Source organism: Phragmites australis, chromosome 20 (genome assembly GCF_958298935.1).
Source record: "Phragmites australis chromosome 20, lpPhrAust1.1, whole genome shotgun sequence".
Classification (NCBI taxonomy): domain Eukaryota; kingdom Viridiplantae; phylum Streptophyta; class Magnoliopsida; order Poales; family Poaceae; genus Phragmites; species Phragmites australis.
This window is the reverse complement of record NC_084940.1, coordinates 23,303,812-23,324,394: the sequence shown is the minus strand read 5'-3', so window position 1 is coordinate 23,324,394 and position 20,583 is coordinate 23,303,812. Positions and strand designations below refer to the sequence as shown.

General features: G+C 46.8%; 2 protein-coding genes across 2 annotated transcripts; both read right to left on the bottom strand.

Moving 5' to 3' along the window:
* Positions 1–202: 202 nt before the first annotated feature.
* LOC133901536 (vegetative cell wall protein gp1-like) lies at positions 203–1,535 on the bottom strand. Its single transcript, XM_062342882.1, has 4 exons — positions 1,357–1,535; positions 804–1,257; positions 655–761; positions 203–551 (listed from the first exon to the last, which is right to left on the bottom strand). The coding sequence occupies exons 1-4, from the start codon at positions 1,533–1,535 to the stop codon at positions 203–205; spliced, it is 1,089 nt and encodes a 362-aa protein (XP_062198866.1).
* An 11,467-nt stretch (positions 1,536–13,002) lies between these two features.
* On the bottom strand, positions 13,003–17,045 carry LOC133902160 (probable protein arginine N-methyltransferase 3). The gene is made up of 7 exons (XM_062343760.1): positions 16,690–17,045; positions 16,007–16,507; positions 15,783–15,880; positions 14,983–15,061; positions 14,640–14,900; positions 14,389–14,556; positions 13,003–14,110 (listed from the first exon to the last, which is right to left on the bottom strand). The coding sequence occupies exons 1-7, from the start codon at positions 16,978–16,980 to the stop codon at positions 13,673–13,675; spliced, it is 1,836 nt and encodes a 611-aa protein (XP_062199744.1). The 5' UTR covers positions 16,981–17,045; the 3' UTR covers positions 13,003–13,672.
* Between the last annotated feature and the right edge of the window lie 3,538 nt (positions 17,046–20,583).

The following is a 20,583-nucleotide window of genomic DNA, read 5'->3' as shown; positions in this document are numbered from 1 at the left end:
GCCTCCGCGCGGGTGCCCTCTAGGGCCTTCTGCTCCTCCTCCAGGGCGCACTGCTCGCCCTCGTTGGTGGCGCGCGCCACGGCAACGCGGGCCTCAAAAAGGCGCCAGCCCGCAACAAGCCGCACTCTCTCCGCAGCAAGGGCGGTGCGGTCTGCCACAAGCTGCGTCATCTCCCCCGCCACGGCCGCTTCCAGCCGCCCGATCACCTCCCGGGCGCTTCCCAGCATGACTGGGAGAGGGTCGGCGGCTGGCTGGGCGACGGCTGGGCACTGGGTCCTCTACGAGCCTCCTCCGAGGGGCTCAGGGTCCCCGAAAATTGCCATGTAGGCACCGCCCACGACGAAGTTGACCGCCCCACGCTCGACGCGCTCGGGGCAGACTCAGCCGGCGCCGGCGGCCCGGGCACGGCTGCTGCCACCCGCTCGGGGCTGGGCGGCACCTGTGTTTCCGTCTCAGCTGGCGTGCTTGATGGCTCCGGCTCCGCCAGCATGCTTGGCTCAGGTGCGCTCGGCTCGGGGGCTGGAGCCGGCCTCGGCACCTCCGCCGGTGGCCTACAGAAGAAAAGCGAAGGTTAGTCTCCAAAGCCGCTCTGGGCGAAGTGTGCTCACGAAGAAAGCGGGGAAAACTTACGCAGATTTGGGTCCACAATATTGCCATCTCAATGCCGGGATCCTGTACCCCAGGCCCGATGGCATGGGCCCCGAGTCCTCCCTCCTCTTCTTCAGCGGGGGGCTATGCGGGGCCGCCGTGCGGTCTCCGGGCTCCAGACCAAGCCCAAGCAGATCAAAGTATGGTTCCAGAACCGCAGATGCCGCCCCCTCCGACGGCCCTACGCTGAACGACTGACCGCCCCGGCCTCCCTCCTCGCCAGGCGACGACGATGGCGGGGACGCCGGCGCAGGAACGAAAATCCGGGGGCGCTTCCCTCTGTCCCCCGACGCTATCACCGCCCCGCTGTCGGCGGCGCCTCCTTTTCTAGCTTGGCGGCTGCTGCCCGCAGCAGCCCCACCGCTGGCCTGCAGCTCACCGCCTGCGGCGCCCGGACCATCGGTCTCTGCTAGATCGCTCGCGGCCTCCTCGCCAGCCGCCTCGTCCACCCCGGGAATTTGAATGGTCCCAGGGTTTTGGCGCCCTGGCCTGTCGACCAGCCCCTGGGCGTCGAACTTCGGTAGCTTCGCCTGCAGCGCCACCCGGTCAGGATTGGCGCAGAGCGCCATCTCCTTCCACGGGAGCTCTGCCCAGCTCAGGTCGTCCACCCTGATCACCACCCGGAGCAGGCCCCTCAGCGCCGGCCTACCCAGGTCCCACTCCTCGCCGATCTGGGTCCGGGTGATGTCCTGGGGGCCGGTGTAAAACCAGCAGGGCTGGGCCCGGTCCGGCAGGGGCACCAGGCAGCGGCACAGGTAGTCCACCACCACCATCACCGAAGTAAGCCTGGCCTGGCGTAGGAAGTCGATGCGCTCCAGGACTGGCGCCATCCATGCGTCCATCTGCGGTGCCACCTCCCAGGTCACCTTCTGGGGTTCCGCCGCCATCTCCGGTAGAGTCAGACGGTCGTGGGGGCTGACATCGACGTAGAACCAGTCGCGCCGCCAGTCCTCCCACTTGCTCCACAACACCTGGGGAATGTATTGCTCCCCCAGACCGTCCCGCAGCCAGAAGTTGCAGCAACCGACGACATCCGCGGTGGAAAGGCCCCTCTTCTTCCCGGCCGACCGCAGCACGAAGAAGTGCCGAAAGAGCGTCACCGACGGTAGCACCCCCATGAACATCTCATAAAGGTGGGCGAAGACCGCCAGGATGACGACGGAGTTGGGGCTGAGATGCACCAACTGGAGCCCGAACGTCTCCAGGATCTGAAGAAAGAACGTTGAAAATGGCAGCACCAGCCCGGCCGCCACGAAGGAAGTGAAGAGGACAATGCACCCCGGACGGTTTGTCACCGGTGGGAAGCTCGCCGGCATCACCACCGAGGCCCCTTGCTGGCCCTCGGGGGCCATCAGCTTCCAAACCCTGTCCGCCGCCTCCTCGTTCACCAGGCGGGACTCCGGCAGCACGCTGTCAGGAGTCCTGTCGCGGCGGCTTCCTCCTGCTCTTGACATCTCGTTGGGGTGGGGGATGATCTGGACGGTAGGGGAAGGAAGGTGCTCTGATCGCCTAAGGAAAGTCTAGGGCTCAGGAGCGCAAAGAGGGCAAGAGCTTGATCGCAAGAAGGCGTAAAGAGGGGGGCGGTTTGCTCCCCTCCTCCTTTTATACCCCTGGGGAATTCAAACGTCGCCTGCCATGGCGCGCTCGGCGGGACGGTTTCCTCGATCAACGCAACCGCCAGGCGAATCTCCCACAGGTCGTGCGGTGTTAGCAGTTGCCAGGCGTATTTTCCTCGATTTGCGTGGTTGCCACGCGTGCCGCCTACCTCGTTATAACGCGCCGCCCGTCCCATTGTCACACGCCTCGAGAGTCGTTTGGACGCACGTCTATTCGGCTCCCTGTTGGGCCGTACCAGAGGCCCGGACCGGAGGGACCACCGTCTAAAAGCTCGCCACGTGGCGTTAGTACCGACTTCGGCCTCGTTGACGACGAAGGGCCCATCCGCAGTCTCTGGGCCATTGCCTGCCAATGGGCCCATGGGCTGCTGTCGGTGTATCAGGAACCAGGGGTCCCCGAATCCCGAGGCCAGGTCAGCAATCCGCCACATGGCGCCATCCCGCGGAGTCTCTCCCGCAAGGTGAAAAAGATCGAGTCAGGAGAGGGCGCTCGGGGCCACAGTCGATGGCCCCCGAAGTACCCCAGTTCCCCGATGATCCACGAAATATAAGTACTGGGAAGAAAGTGCTCGGGAAGGTGTACGGTGACCTCCGAGCACCCTAGTCCCCCGACGACCAGGAGAGCTAAGTACCGGGAGAAACGTGCCCGGGGCCGCTAGCGGTGGCCCCTGGGCACCCAAGTATCCCGAGGACCCACCGAAGGAAGTTCCGGGAGAGAGTCCTCGGGGCTACGTGCAGCAGCCCCTGAGCACTCGGTTCCCCAAGGATCCGTACAAGTGTGCCCAGGAGAGAGTGCTCGGGGAGGTGAACAGTACCCCCGAGCACTCGGTTCCCTGAGGACAAGAAATGGCATTCAAGGGAGAGGGTGCTCGGGGAGGTGAACAGTACCCCCGAGCACTCGGTACCCCGACGACCCAGGGAGCCCCCTGGCAGTGGCCCCCGAGGGGCCCACCGATGAGGTGCCAGCCAGTCAAAGGCCCGAGGCCGCATTTAAAGAGCGTGCGTGGCCTGTCACCTCCAACTGCTCCCGCCGCGCTCAGCGTCAGTTCCTGCCACGTTCTGGCAGAGAGGCGTGGGGTTATTAATTGCACGGGTCCCATCCCGTGCCATCCAGCCCGTCTCGGGATAACGTCGTAAGGGCCGAGGCGTTCCGTCTGCCGCGCTGCTGTGGCAGGGGAACAAGACAGGGCGGGCACGTCGGGCCGCTCTGCGGCTGCCCGGTGGGCCCTCTCCACGGCGCCCATTGCCAGTGCATTTATGGTGACGGATGACCGGGCGTGCGACGCATTTTCCACCCGCGGTCACTTCGCCCAGATGAAATGATGACGCCCTTTCCATTTATAGTGTCTCGAAACTCGTGCCCCCCCCGGTTCGGGGCACGTTGCTGCCGGCTGCTTTAAATACCCGCCGGCAGCACAGAAGGAAGCAAGTGTGGAAAAGAGAGGCAAAAGGAGGTGAGAACGGCTCAGTAGCAAGAGAACACAGCACCAAAGAAACAACGGCTAAGAAGTGAACAACACGAGACAGGCCGAAGAACAAAGAGCCTCAGGCTCTGAGATAGACCAACATTCTTGTAACCAGCAACATCCTTGAGGGACTTCCTCAGGGCATTTATAGTATCCATACAGGAGTAGGGTGTTACGCCCCCGTGCGGCCCGAACCTGTCTAAACTCCAGTGCATTTACTCCTTTCCGCATAAGATCACACCGCACCGTCGGCCATCGCATTCATACCCATTTATTTCACAGGTGAACATATTCAGGATCATCCCCCCGGCCGAATCTCTAAAAAGGGGTCCCCCAGGATCCCTACGACAGGAGTTCACCCTCCGACACAAGCAATCACCATGCCCACACATGAAGGTGAAGATAAGGAGACAAAAGTAAGAATCAAGCTCAAGCGAAGATGATAGAGATAAAGATGAGGATAAAGAAAACAATGAAGATGATGAGCAAAGCACATTAAGTGATAAAGAAATAGATCCCGAAGTTACCAAGCTCATCTCTCAAGTGAAGAAGAATATCAAGAAGATCAATGCCAAGATTGATCATCAAATCTCCTTGAAAGACTTGGTCAAAACTATTGACCACATCAAGAAGGAGAAGAAGACCAAGAGTAAGAGGGAGATAAGGGGAAGAGCCAAAGCATTTGCAAGCGTGGGAAGATGGATGAGTGAACATGAAGCTTCAAGCTCAGGTGATGAGAGCTTTGCCACCCACTCCTCCAAGAGAAGCTCTTTCTCAAGGTCATCATCACGCAAGTCATCATTGCACAAGTCATCACACAAGTGTCTTATGGCCAAAGGTATGGATAGCGATGTAAGTGATGATGAATCTGATGAGTATTCTCCCTCCTATGATGAACTCCTTCATTTGATCAATGAGCAACAAAGGGATTTTAAGAAACAATCTAAATAACTTAAGAAATTTAATGCCCTCAGTGAATTTCATGCTACCTTTGTTTCTAATTATGAGTAATTATTGAGCAAATTCAATTTGCTAAACAAGGAGCATGAAGAGCTTAAGGCAAAATTTGAGTGCATTGAATCTCAATCTGGCCCCTTTGGAGCAATCCACCTCTCTATTTAATTTAAATCCTAAGGTAGATGTTTGCACTTCTTATGATGATTTAATTGATTTATCTATATCACTCCTTTGCAATGAGATATGCATTGAGAATGTTTTTGTAGAACCATCTAATGACCTTATCGTGCAAGAAAATGATGAGCTCAAGCAAGAAGTCAAAAAACTCAAGAAGGACTTGGCAAGATTAAAGGGCAAGAACCATGTCCAACCTTCTCAAGATAACCACGCTACTATGGTGAAGAAACTTGCGAAGGGATCCACTGCAACATGCTTCAAATATCATCAAGAAGGCTACAAGTCCTTCCAGTGCAAGCAAGTCAAGAAGGAGACCAAGGAGAAGAAGAATATCATGAACCTCTCTAACTAGACCTCTAACTTCTACACTAAGCCAACTACATGAATAAGACCAAGAGCAACTATACAAGCACAAGAAAAGGGAAAATGGCAAGGTGGTTGCACATATGGTTGGGAGAAAGAATTGGAGGTGGAACCAACCCATTTAGGTGCCTAAGGAAGTCATCACCAACATAAAGGGACCCCATTTGGTTTGGGTTCCAAAGAAGACATAAAGCCCGAGGTGGCTATAGGATTTGGAGACTTGGCTCACAAGATGAAGTGAAGGTTCAAGCAATGAAACCAAGTATATAAGATTGGGCACTTTGATAAAGATCGTGATCATCATATACCCAAATCCCTATCCAATGGTAAAAAAAAGGGTAATGGAGCTAGTTACAAAATCTTTCAATTGTTGTAGCTCATTTTCCTTGTCTAGGATTGCATATGCTTATTTCAATTTATTGCAATGCCTGGTGTATGTTTTCATATGGTTGGTTGCTTGTGTTTCTCTCTTTCTTATGAGCAACCTACATGGTTTATTAGTTGTATGTTTATTTCATGGCATTAGTTTTACAATTGGTATCTTTGATATACCATGAACCAATCTATACGGTACTCTTCTCCATTGTTATTAATAACAAGTGCATATGACTTGCAAGTATTCAACACTTGTATGTATACTTTTAGGGTGAGTATATCATGTGGGTTGTGATTTTGAGACTAACATGTGTTGCTAGATGTATCTTTTGTATTCTCATTGGAGAAATCAACACTTCCATGGAGGTATGCAATGCTTAAATGTTTCAATTGGTATCATTATGAATTCATTTTTAGATTTAATCTACCTCCATGCATGATATGACTTAAACTTCCTACCTCTAGTTATTGTCTGGATGTGCATATATTGCTACATTCCTATAAGTGGTATTCACAAGTAGGTCTCATTATATGTATGCACACATAAAGAGGGAGTTTAGATTATATTATGTGAGTTTCATGAATTATGATCTTTGTTTATCTTTTTCAATTGATATCAATGCCTCATATCCTTAGAATTGGTATATCTTTTCAATTGGTATCATATCATTTGATCATGATTTGTGAAGCTCTCTCCTATGTGCTCTAACGCTTTTCCTGGAGTTCAACATATGTTAGTAGCCCTTTTTGAGATTGTTGACAAAGGGGGAGAAGTTTGATGACCAAAGCAAGAAGCAAGATATGAGATGTCTAGGAATGCCGAAGTTGACAAAAGCATAGAAGAAGAAGATACAAGAAGCAACATGAGACACCTAGATTAACAAAGAGGGAGAAGCTCTTGCATGGGTCAATCAAGGGAGATAATGGCAATGGAGAAAGGGGGAGCCGCAACAAAGGGGGACTAAATGGTAAGAATATGCATCCAAGCAATGTGGTAAGGTTTTGTACTCTTTACGACTGATATCATTTATTATTTGCCACTTGTTTTGGTTGTGTTGTCATCAATCACCAAAAAGGGGGAGATTGTAGAGAAAATGGTCTTATTAGGCCATAATTGTGATTTTAGTGATTAATGACAACATAGTCATTGGGACTAACATGTTTGTCAAGAATATATGTTAGTAGGTCTCATGGATGCAATGCATCAAGAAGCCACTGCAACCGGGACAAAGTTTGATTGAATTGGAAAAGTTCTAGGAATATTTTCCCCACCAGAAGGTTCGGTGCAGAGGGGTTGAACTCACCGGAGCATTGTGTCCAGAGGCAAAGTGAAGGCTGATAACTTCACGGAAGGTCTGATGCTTTGTGTGTTGAACTCACCGGGGAATTTTTGATGAAGGGGGAGAAGGCTGATGACCTCATCGAATAGTCTAGTGATATGCACAGGGTAACACCGGAGCATTTCTTGCAAAGAAGAATGCAAGTGTAGAGTATTGAAGGTCAACCCACTAGATGGTCTGGTGCTTTGTTTGTTCACCCCCTCTTAGGACGTCATTGTTCCTCACACCTAGACTGTAGCTATTCTTCATCCTCTTGCCACAGTCTCCTGCTTTGAGATTTCACCTTTCTCTGCCCAAGCTTGCGCCACCATAGAACAATCTTTCTCTATGGCCTCCAGCCATTTTACTAACGTCGCTGCTCCTTTCTTGCCTGAGAAAGAAACCAACTTGAAGGCCGTCAACGCCTCCTCCAAGCAGCTAGACGTGATGAGGCTCCTAACCGAAGCTTGGGCGATCTCAATGATGCAAGAATCGAAGCTTCAATAACTTGAGGGCGAAGGAATCGTTCCTCCTCGCGAGCTGGCCAATAGAGACCGGGGTTGGGTGAGGGATTCCTATCTTGCTAGTTTGATAATGAAATATTGGTGTTTGAATCCTTTTTCCGCTGTTGATTTAATGTTCCCCCTTCCAAATTTCTTCTCAACACACTAGACTATTACCAAATTGAGCTCCACCACTTGAATCCAAACTCGATCACTATGCTTAGTGTCTTTGTCCATCTGTGCGAAGCCTTCCTTGGTATTGAACCAAGCTTGAATTTGTTCCAATATTTTTATCATCTGAAAAGGAATACATAGAATAAATGTGTCGGAGGTTGTGTTTTCCAACTGTGTAATGGAATGAAGAGTACTTATACCCTGGTTGCTTTGATCTCCTCCTGGCAAAAAGATTGGAAAAGTTTTAGTTTTATGTCTCCAACATCGACCCAGTTGCCTCTCCATTAGTCTATAGGGGTCTCCAAGCCCACCCAAATCTGTCCTGATCGAAGAAGCACCATGAGTCCGATAGCGCTGCCTACTACGTCAAGAAGATTGGTGAACTTAGGCAGAGTGGCTTAACTAGGTGGCATGTGGCCAAAGTCTTCATTAGTCGAAGGTCGAGCCCCTTGAAAGCTCGGGATCGCTTTGCGTGGGACTATGCTAGAGACAACGATAGCTCTCGGGATGCGGTCGGATGTAAGACTTAGTTTGCATTTTACTACTCTTGTTATTATAGTTGAACTCTTTCGAGTGACTTCTTTCTTTCAGCTTTGTATTTGCAGGATACTAGTGTTTGATTGAGCAAGCTGTTTGCTGAAGAGTCACAACCATGTTCTATTCAACCCTACTCCCTCAGGAATCCTCGACCACCGGTGAGAATTTGCTCAGATTGAGGAATCAGTACTAATTTCTTGTTTCGATATGATCTGTCTTTGTGACTTTAGGTTCCAACCCTCCATCAAGAGGATACACCCTCCTTTAGCGCCAAGGGGAAAACATCGACTAGTCAAGATACCAAAGGGTCTCTTCGATCCAAGAGATTGTCCTTGCCATCTGACCCACCACTCCTCAAACACACTCAGGGGAAGAATCAACTGGTTTTAAAATCGAGTCCTTGGATGATCATTTATTTATCTGAAACTTGAGCATATACCAACTGACGATTGGTCTGTATGGGTGATCTTTTTATAGGTATCGACTGATGCATCCTATAATCACCTCCTCGAGAAACCACCGCGCCTGATGACTCAGTAAGAGAGGTAACTCATAACAAGTTAGCCTCTATACATTGGTCAATTCTTTGAATATTTACTCGATAAGTCCAAAATGATGACGAGTCAATGTGGGCTAATTTTCTGTAGACAATGGCTTCATTAATTTCTTCAGACTCCCAAGTCATCCCTTCAACACAACCAACCTTAGCTGCTGGTATGATGAAGAAGAAAGTCACCGTCAAGAGGTAGAAGTCAAACATTGTTTCATGTATCCTAATTGCAAAAAGTTTTGCTTGAATAATTATCTTGTCTTGTAGCCTTCTTTTCCATCCTTATGCTGCTAATTGCAGACCTTCCTCCCCGTAGAAGACAAAAGAGTAGACGATGAGCGGTTCAACTAGTCAGCTAGTTCCAACCCCTCTAGTCTCATCACCCTCGCTTCCTTGAGTAGAAAAAACTTCCACGGATGTACCTGAACTAAGCCTGCAGCCCAACAAAGCTTAGGCCCCAACATCAACCCCAACTAATGATCCTTGGGCAATGCTCGAGGATCTACTCAAGGTTGCAAGTTTCCAGGAAGATGTTGCTAAGGCTCGGTACACGGCGATCGATCACTAGCCGTCAGAAAGCTCTCGTGGAGAAGGATACCCTGTTAGCAGCTCGCTAATAAAAAATTAACAGTTAGTTTACCTGTTGATCACTAATATATGATTTGATCACCAGATAGTTGATACTGAATTATTTTTGTTTGCTTTCTTAGCTCTCGAAGTCAACTTGAGGATCCAACTCGAAGTTGTCACTGGGTCAATAAAGATCCATAAGAAGGATGCAAATTAACTAGAAGAACTAAGAAGTCCTTTGAAAAAAGCAAAAGCTGATCGAGATGCCATGGCTGCCAAGTGGGACACCATTGCTGCCGTATGAGACACTGCGATTTTAGCGCTTATAAAGCCAAAGGAACAGAACCTTGATCGCATGAATCAATCAGCCTCTGTAAGCACCGAGACAATATTTGGTCTTCAAAGCATTAACAATTTCCTTAACTTTACTTATTGTTGAACATTTAATATTTTCTGGATTAATTAAGCTTAAAACAAAGCTTAGCCCTAATTAGAAAATTAACTACACTTAGCATGAGTGTGTGTATTTTTACTAAATAGGGCATAAATTAACAAGATTTACAAAATTGATTACCAATAATTAATTATGGATTAATGAAGCTCAAACCTATTTCATTAACCCATGAAATTTAAATATATATTTCATAGCTCCCAGTATTTTTAACATGTATATTACGCTCACACAAACCCAACAAAATTGGTTTCACTATTTTTAGAGCAATATTATATTTTCTATGCATTTTACAAATCTCAGCCGATTTAATAGTTGAACGAATACTCTATTTCACATTTACCGATTAAATCTGAATATTAAATGGGCCAAAAACTTTTTGCACCCAGGTCGAACTAGCCATGGTCGCTGATAGTGGGCCCGGCAGGTTTGACCACGATCAAAATCGACGAGGGCGGGGCAGCACAGTGCCGGCGGCACCAACGTGACACGGGGAACTCGATTGAGGGTCGTGTGGTCACCGGCGTTGACTGGAGGGTGGCCATCGACGGCAAACGGCGGCAATCAACGGTGACGGCTCGGTTAAGCACGTCGTCGGTGAACGGCGCAACACCAGTGGCCGGGGAGGGATAGCAGCGCAATTAGTGGAGGTCCGCGGACTTGACTGGGGCACACGTCATCGACGGCGATGGCCGGAAGGTAGAGAACGGCGGTGCATAGCGGAAACAGCACGGCAGTGGCACAGCTCGGCTCACCGGCGGCTAAACGACGACGCAATCGAGCAAAAAGAGCACTCCCACAGCATCTACGCAAGCATGTGGATTCAACAACGCGACTAGTTTCTGATGGGCCTGACGGTGGCCCGGCCGGCAGCGTGCGCTGAGGTGATGGCGGCGGGCGGCTCACGCAGAGAAGCACGCCGGCGATAGGCAAAAGGAAAAACTACGCGTGCAAAGGGTTCAGGAGATCGCGGGGAGGCTCACCGCGGAACCGATTTGTCTGGAGAAGCAACGGTGCGGTGGCTCGACGGTGAGGTGCGGAGTGAAGCCGTCGGAGATGAAGAAGATGATGGCTCGACCTCCAAATCCGATGGGAAACACGCCAAATTGACTGGTGAGGACTCGGTGGAAGCCTTGGCACCACCCTTCAGTGATCAGAGGAGCTTGGTAGGGGCGGATTTGATCTCAGCTTGACGAATTTGTGTCGACGGCGGGTGCGGCTTTGAGCTCGCGCTCTACTCTGCGTGCTATGTGATGGGCGGCCGAGTGAGAGAGAGAGGAGAGCAGAGAGAGCGAGGGGGAGGAGATAAGGGCGATGCCCAGCACCTGAGGAAGGAGCATGGTGCCGTGCTCGACTCGTCCGGCGGCCTCCAAAGTCAAGGAAAGCGGCGGGCAAAGACAGAGAGCGCAGAGAGAGCGGGGGAGATGGGCGATGAACAGTAGTCAGGCGACAAAATGTCCATCCCACTTCTTCTATTCAAAAGAATACCTTCCCGTGGTCCAAAAATTATCAGACACATTTTGTGTGAAACTACAATTCATGTGCAACCCATTTCAACTTGTTTGACCCATAATGCCTGAGCCAATTTCAAACTAAAATTCTCCAAACATGCAACCTTTTCTAACTTGTGGTATTTTTTATGCCTTCAAAACCATCCCCACAAATTTGGGAAAATTCATTTATATTCTTCATATTGTATGGACTAATTTCTAAAATTGTTTCCAACCCTATATTGTGAGTTGCTTAACAATGCATCAATTAACATTGATTTTCATAATTTATGTTTAATTGACTTTGCATATTAATAATTGCTCAAAACAAATAACCATGATGCTAATGATGCTTAATGACATGCTTAAGCCATTTGGGTTGTCACATTTGGCGCAAGGGCTTAGAGTGCGAAGGGGTTTTCGGGGGGGTTCTGCCTTTCGATTTATAAGATCGACTCGATCCTGCCGCCTCGAATTTTGAGGGTCGTTTGGGGAAACGAAATTCTCTCGAAGTCCAACGGCCATCAAGGTTTCTCTCTCCCAAGATCCTCACCCTCACGCACACCCTCCTTTTTTCTCTCTCCCACGATCTCTCTCTATGGACGATTAACCTCCCCTCGGGATGCGGTTTCCTAAGCCAACCACGGTGGTGGACCGTGTCGCCGAACACTCCCTCGGCAAAGCTCTTTTTCACCCAGGACCCAAGTGGTACGATCAGGTCCAACCAGATCCTTATGGAAAATAGCTCAGATCACCATATCCGCGAGGGAACTTTGGGACTAATGTCGATGTAAAGAATATAGAGGTCCCCCACCAGGATAGCCGCAATGACCGGTTTTGCCATTATCCGCTTTCGTTCTCCTGCCCAAGCCCATCGCGCAACCAGTCGGCATCAGCACGACCACGGCACTGGCCTTTGCAGGATTTCCCGCGATCAGCCCTCGCTGGTCGCGGGGAAAGTACTAGTATAAGCCAGTCAAACCTCATTTAATGTCGCTACTCACGTCGTTTTCCTTCCCCAAACAGTTCACCTGGGCTGAGGTGGCATGGTCGACGTAGGGCTATCATGTCCCATCCCACAACATTAATTGTTGCGAGACGGGCTCGCAGATGCAACAGGGGCCGTGGTAGGCGCGTGTGGGAAACCGGTGATGGGACTGTGTAGGCCGGATGACCAGAGCACGACAAACGAAGATATGTCTGACGGATAGGACTGGCATCACAGCGCTCTAGAGCAGGCACATCGCATACGTATCCTGTAATGATGTCGTCTAGGTAGGCATGAGTCTATTTGATGGGCCACGTGTAAGACTCCTTTGCTCTTGGGCTATAAGGAGAAGGGAGTCCGCTTTGAGAGAGGAAGTCGAAAAACACAAAGAACTATATTTAATGAGAAGAATACGCTGGATGTAGAGCTATTATTCTAAGAGGGACTTAAACCTGGATAAACTCTGATGTTCTTATATTAGCACAAGCATATCCTCAAAACACCGATCATGCACCCATTATCTAACATACTTCGAAATCACTGTCAAAGATTAACCCTCAACATTGATCTTTCAGCAAAAATTTATCCATACTAATTTAACACTGAGATAGCGGCACTCTCGAGGAAAAAGCTCCAATACAGCGGGATTTTGTTTTCAATTACTGTGGTGGAATACACGACATGCAACTTTTTTAGTCACTCCTATGACCGTGAACGAGGGATCTAAGATACAATGATCCTAAAATACAATATTAGATTTAATCTTGAAAAGATGTAAATCAGATCTAAAAGTCTTTTAGAAGAAGGGACAGCAAATCTCTCCAAATTCAACAACGATTAGCAAGCTGTCTAGAATTATATCGAATTTATCTATCCCATTGCCTAACAGTTACAACTAACTGAATTCCGGGTTTATGCAAACTCTAGCAGCCCAGCAGGCGCATAGCTACAGCTTAAAGAATTACAATCAGTCCTCAGCAAACTGTGGCAATACATAGTAGGTTGCATCAATGACCGACCAAAGCATCAAGTTCGAGCTTCTTTTTTGTCGAACTTATGTTGGTACACATCTTCAGATTTTACATCTGTGGACAGTGTCGTGAAGCCAAAGGTCGGAAAGTCCAAACATGTGCATATATTACAGTACTTGAATTGAACTGGCATCAAGATTTATCTGAATTCATGTGAATCCAAATCTCGTCTGATAACTACCTGAAATACCTTCTGTTCGCTTTCAACCTCGCCAAGTCATTACAATATAGTTTTGGCAAACCGGTCTGAATATCATTCCTATTCAACCTGACCATTCCTATTCAACCATACCTTTACTCGTGGCCATCAATCTTTAATGCTCCAGTACGGCAAAGTGCTCCATTCACTTTCAGCATGCAAAACTTGGTGACAATCAAACACTGAGAACAACTGTAGTTCAGGGCAGAGGACGGTAGGGAAGGAGCAAAATTTAAGCCCAAAGGGGCATGTGATTGGTCACAAATTGAATATCTGAACAGGCCAGCCACGCTTGCGGCCATCTGAACTGATTGCTGTGGTTTCAATGGATATGTCTATGCTACGGTGCTCAGATGCCCTCACAATGCTTATGCGGGATTTGATCACCACAGCCGGGCACTCATCTGTGCCAACTGATGCAGATGAGCCAAGAAGAGATTCCTCCTTTGCCATCACGATGGGTTCTTCAAAGGTGAAGATTGTCTGTGACCAGTGAGTTGGAGTAGAGAACGGAGAGGTGGAGAGAATGACAGGCTTCTCCTTGCAGAATCTGTCAGTGAATCCCATGTCGAACCATAAGACAATGCCATAGCACCAGGTTACTCCAGGTACAACCGTACCACTTTCGCTGAGCCTTAGCTCAAAGCTTGCAGTGAAATCCATCTCATTTTCCTTCATAGTTGCCAGATCAAAGGACTGCATACAGAAGTAAAAGCAAGATGTCAGACTACAAACCGAAAGGACATTTGAGCACATTGTACAGAACACTCCAAATCTAAAATAATTCTAGACTCTAGAGAAACTCATGAATCACACTAAGGTAGTTATATCAGATTCATATCTAGACTGTGTACCACAACAGTCTGTTGAACATTTTCTGTAGTCCTATATTGCAATTTAACAACTTCAACGAAACAAGGATAGATCAAGAAGTGAAATAATCTAAGTAGAAATGTACAGTTACAGGAACTTACATGGAGTACAGCCGTCTCTGTCACAATATCCTGAGAATCCACTACATCAACTACAGGAAATCGAACTGAATTTGAAGTTACTTCTTTCCCAATACATGACATATCAAAACCATATACATTTTCCCAAAACGGCAAGCTAGTTCCACCTTTCCCGAAACCAGCACCAAGCTACAGGATGGATCAGATGACACAAGTTATCAAATAGCAGAAAATAGGGGGCAAAGAATAAAAGCAAGCAACTAAGGACTTACAATCGTTGCAGTATCTGGGAGAATAGCACCACCAGGCTTTAGAAAATGATCACGTGCATACAGAACTGAACTTAGCATAGATTCATACAGCAGGCAATATCCCATCCATTCACTCACTAACACATCAAAGCCATTCGGTGGAACTTGTACTTTCTGGTTTAGCTCTTCAGCCTTGGTATGTACAACGCTTATCACTTGAGGACCTCGCTTTTGTTTTACTTCCATATTTTCATTGTATAACAGACAATTATTCTTTGCAACCTGCATTCATGCAATACCAATGGGATAAATCAAGGTAGAACGAGGTTAGTATTTGATACTATAATTGGAAAAAAAGGCATACTTGGGTAGCTACAGAAGCCATCTTTGCACTTCCATCAACAGCAACGACTCTAGAAGCACCAGCCTTGGCTGCAAAAAGACTAGACAGGAAGCATACATCAGCAACAGCTCATACCACATAGACAACTCATCATGCATCAAGATCAATAGTTATTTTTTCAACCAGCCTAGCACTTAGGGCCCTGTTTGTTTGGGCTTTTGGTTTTTGAAGCCAAAAGCCCAAACAAACAAGCTGTTTTTGCTACCTTTTGGCTATGGTTTCTGAGAAGCAAAAGCAGTCTTTACTACTACAGAAAGCCACAAAAGCCAGAAGCAGTCTTTTGCTAGCTTCTACCAGCAACAGGCTTCTGGAGAAACAACAGCTTGTAGAAGCTTAAACAAATAGGGCCTAAGAAATATGATCATCACACAACACGTCAACTTACAATACTGCTAAACAAAGGTCACAATAAGGAAGATGGCTTGGTTTAGATACTTCTATCACAGAACACATTCATTAACAAAACCAGGTTTGTCGACAATGTACCTACTACTACCAGGACTCATGATTACCCATTTACCATAATGTAGAATCAAATCAGAATTCTCCATAGCATGTTAGGTGTTACTTGAGTGCATTGGTTGGTCCAACCCAGATGTTGCTTACAAACTAATAATATTATTGTGGTTATCTTTCCCAGCTGTGACATAATCCATTTCCTTTTAACTGGATCAAAGACTGACGGCGTGAAGCTACATGGTAAGATAAACTAACCCACATGTGCAAAAGCATTTCGTATGTACACATTGTACATTAGATACCTTAGAATTCCCGTGCCACAACCAACATCCAGTACAGTTGCTCCATTCATCAGGCTAGGATTGCCTAAAAGGGCATCTCTGTAAGCATCTGTTCTTACCTGAAAAGGTTTGCCCGGGTGTTCAGCACTTGTTAAAGGGCATAAGCGCATATCAGAAATGAATAAAAAAAGCATATTTTACAGGAACTCAGTAACCATGTATGTCAGACTCAAGAATTCACCTACCTTATCACCGAGCATCTCTCTATGAATGCCAAATGAGCTATAAGACCCAAAGTAGTTATCATCCACACTTTTGATTGCCTTGGCAGTAACACTAGCATGTGCGATCTTTAGCTGTGTATCATTCTGCTCCAGAGCAAGAGACCCAGTGCCCTCCTCTTTAGTACTCCCAATAGTACACTCTTGCTCAAATCTAGCGCTGATATCAGAACCATTTCCTTCAGTTACAGTACTCAGGTTGTTCTCCCGTGGCTCAGCTAACACCCCGTTCCATGATGAGCACTGTCCTTTTTCCATTGGCACTCCACAGTCCTCGTCCTCATCACTGTCGACGGACAAACTGTGCAAAAGGGAGTCATCTTCCATGAACGGTTTCAAGTATGCATCGTCCTCCCATGGAACCTTCCCCTCAATTTTGTAAGTCTCCAGGGCATGCAGGTGGCTACAGAGTTCGTTGCTGGTAGAGAAAGCTTGGCCACAGCTCCAACATTTATTCTCCGCAACCTACAAATCAGCCATAACGTCCATTATTCACAGAAAATAAAGCTAAACACGCACAGAATTTAACAAATTTGCGATATCAAGAAACTCTTAATACCGTACAAGCAATTACCGCACAAATTAAGCTGATGATACTGCAGATATTAGGGTCCAAAAAATTTACTTGAGCTGAAGGGTTGACGCACCTTGGACCGAACGAAGTTGATGAGCTTGATGCATCCGTAGAAATCCAGCCGCAGCTCCCTCATAATCTTGTGGAAATCAAAGTGGTGCTCGGCGCCGCAGTGCGAGAAGAGGGAGCTCTCGGTGTCGAACCGCGAGATGCAGAACAGGCACAGCAAGCCTCCGCCGGCGGCGGCCGTGTCGTCGCCGTCCGAGCACCAGTCGTCCCACCCCTCTTCTTCCTCCTCTTCCTCTTCCTCGTCGGTCCTGAGCCGGTCCTCCGCCTCGTCCTTGCCTGCGCGGCCGCACTCCATCGCTGCGTGGAGCACCTTGGGTCGCCGCTCAACACAGTGTTGGTGCCGCAGCGAACTAGGGTTTTGTTTGGAGGAGGGTTTAGTTATTGGGCCTTTGGTTGCCATTTGCAAGGCCGGCCCACTCACAACTATGGCTTAAGCCATGTACTGTGCACAGGAGAAACGATGAGGTTTTGTTCCCCGATACTCGACCCAAGTATTCAAAATGCAGCAATTTGCGACAAATTATGGTCCTACTCTGCAGTACCAAACCTCCTCCAATCGAAGCACTTGAACCAACTGCTAGTGTACAAGTCAATTTATATGGTGTCAAGTCAATTTACTAGATAAACGAGTAATTTTCACATAACCGCATCCGCATTCCCATATCACGAAAACAACAATTCTAAACAAATGTTTCATACAAGGATACCTACATGTGCAAACGATGCAACAAAACCGCACAGTCAGCATACTGCACCACTCTAATAGTGAGGACTACTTGCCAGAGTCAAAAAATTCAAAACATAGTAATATTTATATAGGGTAGAAATCATTTGGCCAACCGTTGTCAACTATAGATTGAAATAATAGACACATAATGAAGCCAGGTTTAGACCTTTTAGAGAATAATAGCTCTATAACTTGTGTATTGTCTTAAGCTTTGTATTGGCTCATGAAGGGGATTACAATGTAAGGTGTCTAGATCTAAACCCTAAGTAATTTAGCGAGGTCTTTGAGCTAGTCCAGTTCTTCTCCTAGGCTTAAGGGCTTGAATCTCCTCGAGTTCAGTTGATTTGAATTGAGTAGTCTTGATCATACCCCTGCCCTAATTATATAGCTGGGTGTAGCGATCGGTGACTTCCTAAGATAGGGTGAATTAAGACACTTAAAAACCTAAATTAAATTGCTTTTAAAAACTTCACAAGATAAACATATCTCAATTTCTATCAAAATGTGCTCTAGTTTTATCTAGTGTGTCTATTCTACCGCTCAAGAGGATTGCAACCTACTCTAACAAGGTAAATTACAAGAATATGAATGCAAAAACGTAAATAAGGTAAAGAGACAAACTCGGCACAAGAGATTTTTATCATGTGGTATTAATGACATGAATGTCACCCCTAGTCCACGTTAGAGCTCCACCAAGAAAATACTCCCGGTCAACACCCGATCATGACTCTTGAGCCACCAAGGTAAAGTCTCACCACTAGTCTCTCTTCCGGTCGTTTGCTGCGTTAATCACTTCAAAGCTTGAGCCACCAAGGCAAGGATCTCCGCGTCCCCGTACATATATTTTGCCGCCGCTCCACACCAAATCAGAGGGTCAACAAGCTTAAGCCACCAAAGCCTAAGATGTTGGCGAGTCACCAAGACTCCAAGGCTCCGGCGTACCTCTCGGTACAAGCTCGGATCACTCCTTAATCCACTCTCTAGACAGCAATCACCTAGTAACACTCTGTCTAGGCCTCATAGCACTAATCACTCCACAATCTATATGCTAATTGCCTTGGATGATCACTTTAAGCATTTTGGTGACTTGGATGTTCTTTCAAATGTTTATGGGTTTCTCTAGACAGCCACACCTTCAAATGACTAAGTCGATGGGTATTTATAGCCTCAAACTCGCGCACTAGCCGTTAACCCAACAGCTCAGAAAAGCTGTTAACACCAGATTATCCGATGACAACAGTAGTACAATCATCGGACAATCCGGTGAGTACACCATCAAAAACTAGCCGTTGGATTCCACTCAAAGTCATCCTGAACACCGGATACTCCGGTGTATTCTTTAACTACATCACCAGATTATCTAGTGAGTTATCTTGAGCCAGACCGCACCACTTCTTCTCTATGCAAAGTACTCCGGTGAAAGCCTTCGGTGCTCTTCTTCTTAACATTGGAACATCCAGTGGGTTGAGCTTCAAACTTCAACATCTGACATCTTCTCTGCAAAAATTGCTCCGGTGATAAGGCTCCGGTGTATACAATATGATCACCGGACTATCTGGTCTATTGTTCTTCATTCTTCAGCATTTGGAAATGACTCTATAGAAAATGCTCTGATGATTCTCTTGCACCTACACCGGACAATCCGGTGAGTTAAATCTCCTTCTACCCCAAAATGCCACTGCTGCACAAATGATCTGGTGAGTTCAACAACAGGGCACCAGACTATCTGGTGAAGTAGTCAACCTTTACTTTGCCTCTGAACAAAATACTCTGGTGAGTTCAACACCCTGAACACCTGACCATCCGGTGAGAACAAATATCCTGGGACTTCTCTAATTCAATTAAACTTTGTCCTAGCTACGGTGGCTTCTTAATGCATTGTATCCATGAGATCTAATAAAATATATATTTAACAAACTTGTTAGTTTCATTGACTATACTGTCATTAATCATCAAAATCACATACATGCCTTAAAAATATTTCGCTACAATCTTTCTAAGGGCATGTTCGTTACAATATCCCATTTTTGGTGATTAATGACAACACAACCAAAGCAAGTGGCAAATAACAAATGATACCAATTGTAAAGAGTACAAGGTCATACCAAATTGCTTGTATGCGTATTCTTACCACTTAGTCCCCCTTTGTTATGGCTCCTTCTTTTTTCATTGTCACTATCTTTCTTGAACGACCTATACAAGAGCTTCTCCATTTGCGTGCTCTTGATGCCAAATGTAGATGAGTCACCATTTGTAAATCTTGGGCTTCTCCCCTTTTGTGAGTCTTAGCATCCCACCATATGAAAAACCTACACTAGGTATTGTAATAAATTGAAATAAGCATATGCAATTCTAGACAAGGCAAAGTAACTAGATGCAACAAAAATGCATGAACAAGAATATAGCTACTATTACCTCATTTACCTTTGGATGAGAGATGTTGGGTATATGATGATCATGATCTTCATTAATGCGCCCAAACTTGTACACTTGACTTCTTTGCTTGAATATTCATCTCATTTTGTGTGCCAAGTCTCCAACTCTCCATAGCCACCTCAGCTTCAAGTCTTCTTTGAAACCTAAACCGATTTGGGTCCCTTCATGTTGGTGATGACTTCCTTAGGCACCCAAATGGGTTGGTTCCACCTCCGAACTTTTCTCCCAATCATATGTGCAACCATCTTGACATAGTCCTTCTTCTTGAGCTTGTAGTGATTGCTCTTGACTTTGGTTTTATAGTTGAGCTTGGTGTAGATGTTGAAGGTCTTGTCGGAGAGGTTCATTGCTTTCTTCTTCTCCTTGGTCTGCTTCTTGACTTGCTTGCATTGGATTGGCTTGTGACCTTCTTGATGGCATTTGAAACATGCCACGGTGGATCCCTCCGCAAGCTTGTTCACCATGGTAGCACGGTTATCTTGAGGAGGTTAGACATGTTCTTTGTCATTTAATCTTGCCAAGTCTTTCTTAAGTTTCTACAGTTCTTGCTTGAACTCATCATTTTCTTGTGCAAAGAGTTCATTAGATGGTTCTACAAGAATATTCTCAATACATCTCTCATTGCAAAGGGGTGAGCTAGATAAATCAATTAAATCATCATAAGAAGTGCAAGCATCTACCTTAGGATTGAAATTAAATAGAAATGTAGGTTATATCAAAGGAATCTTAAGTTGA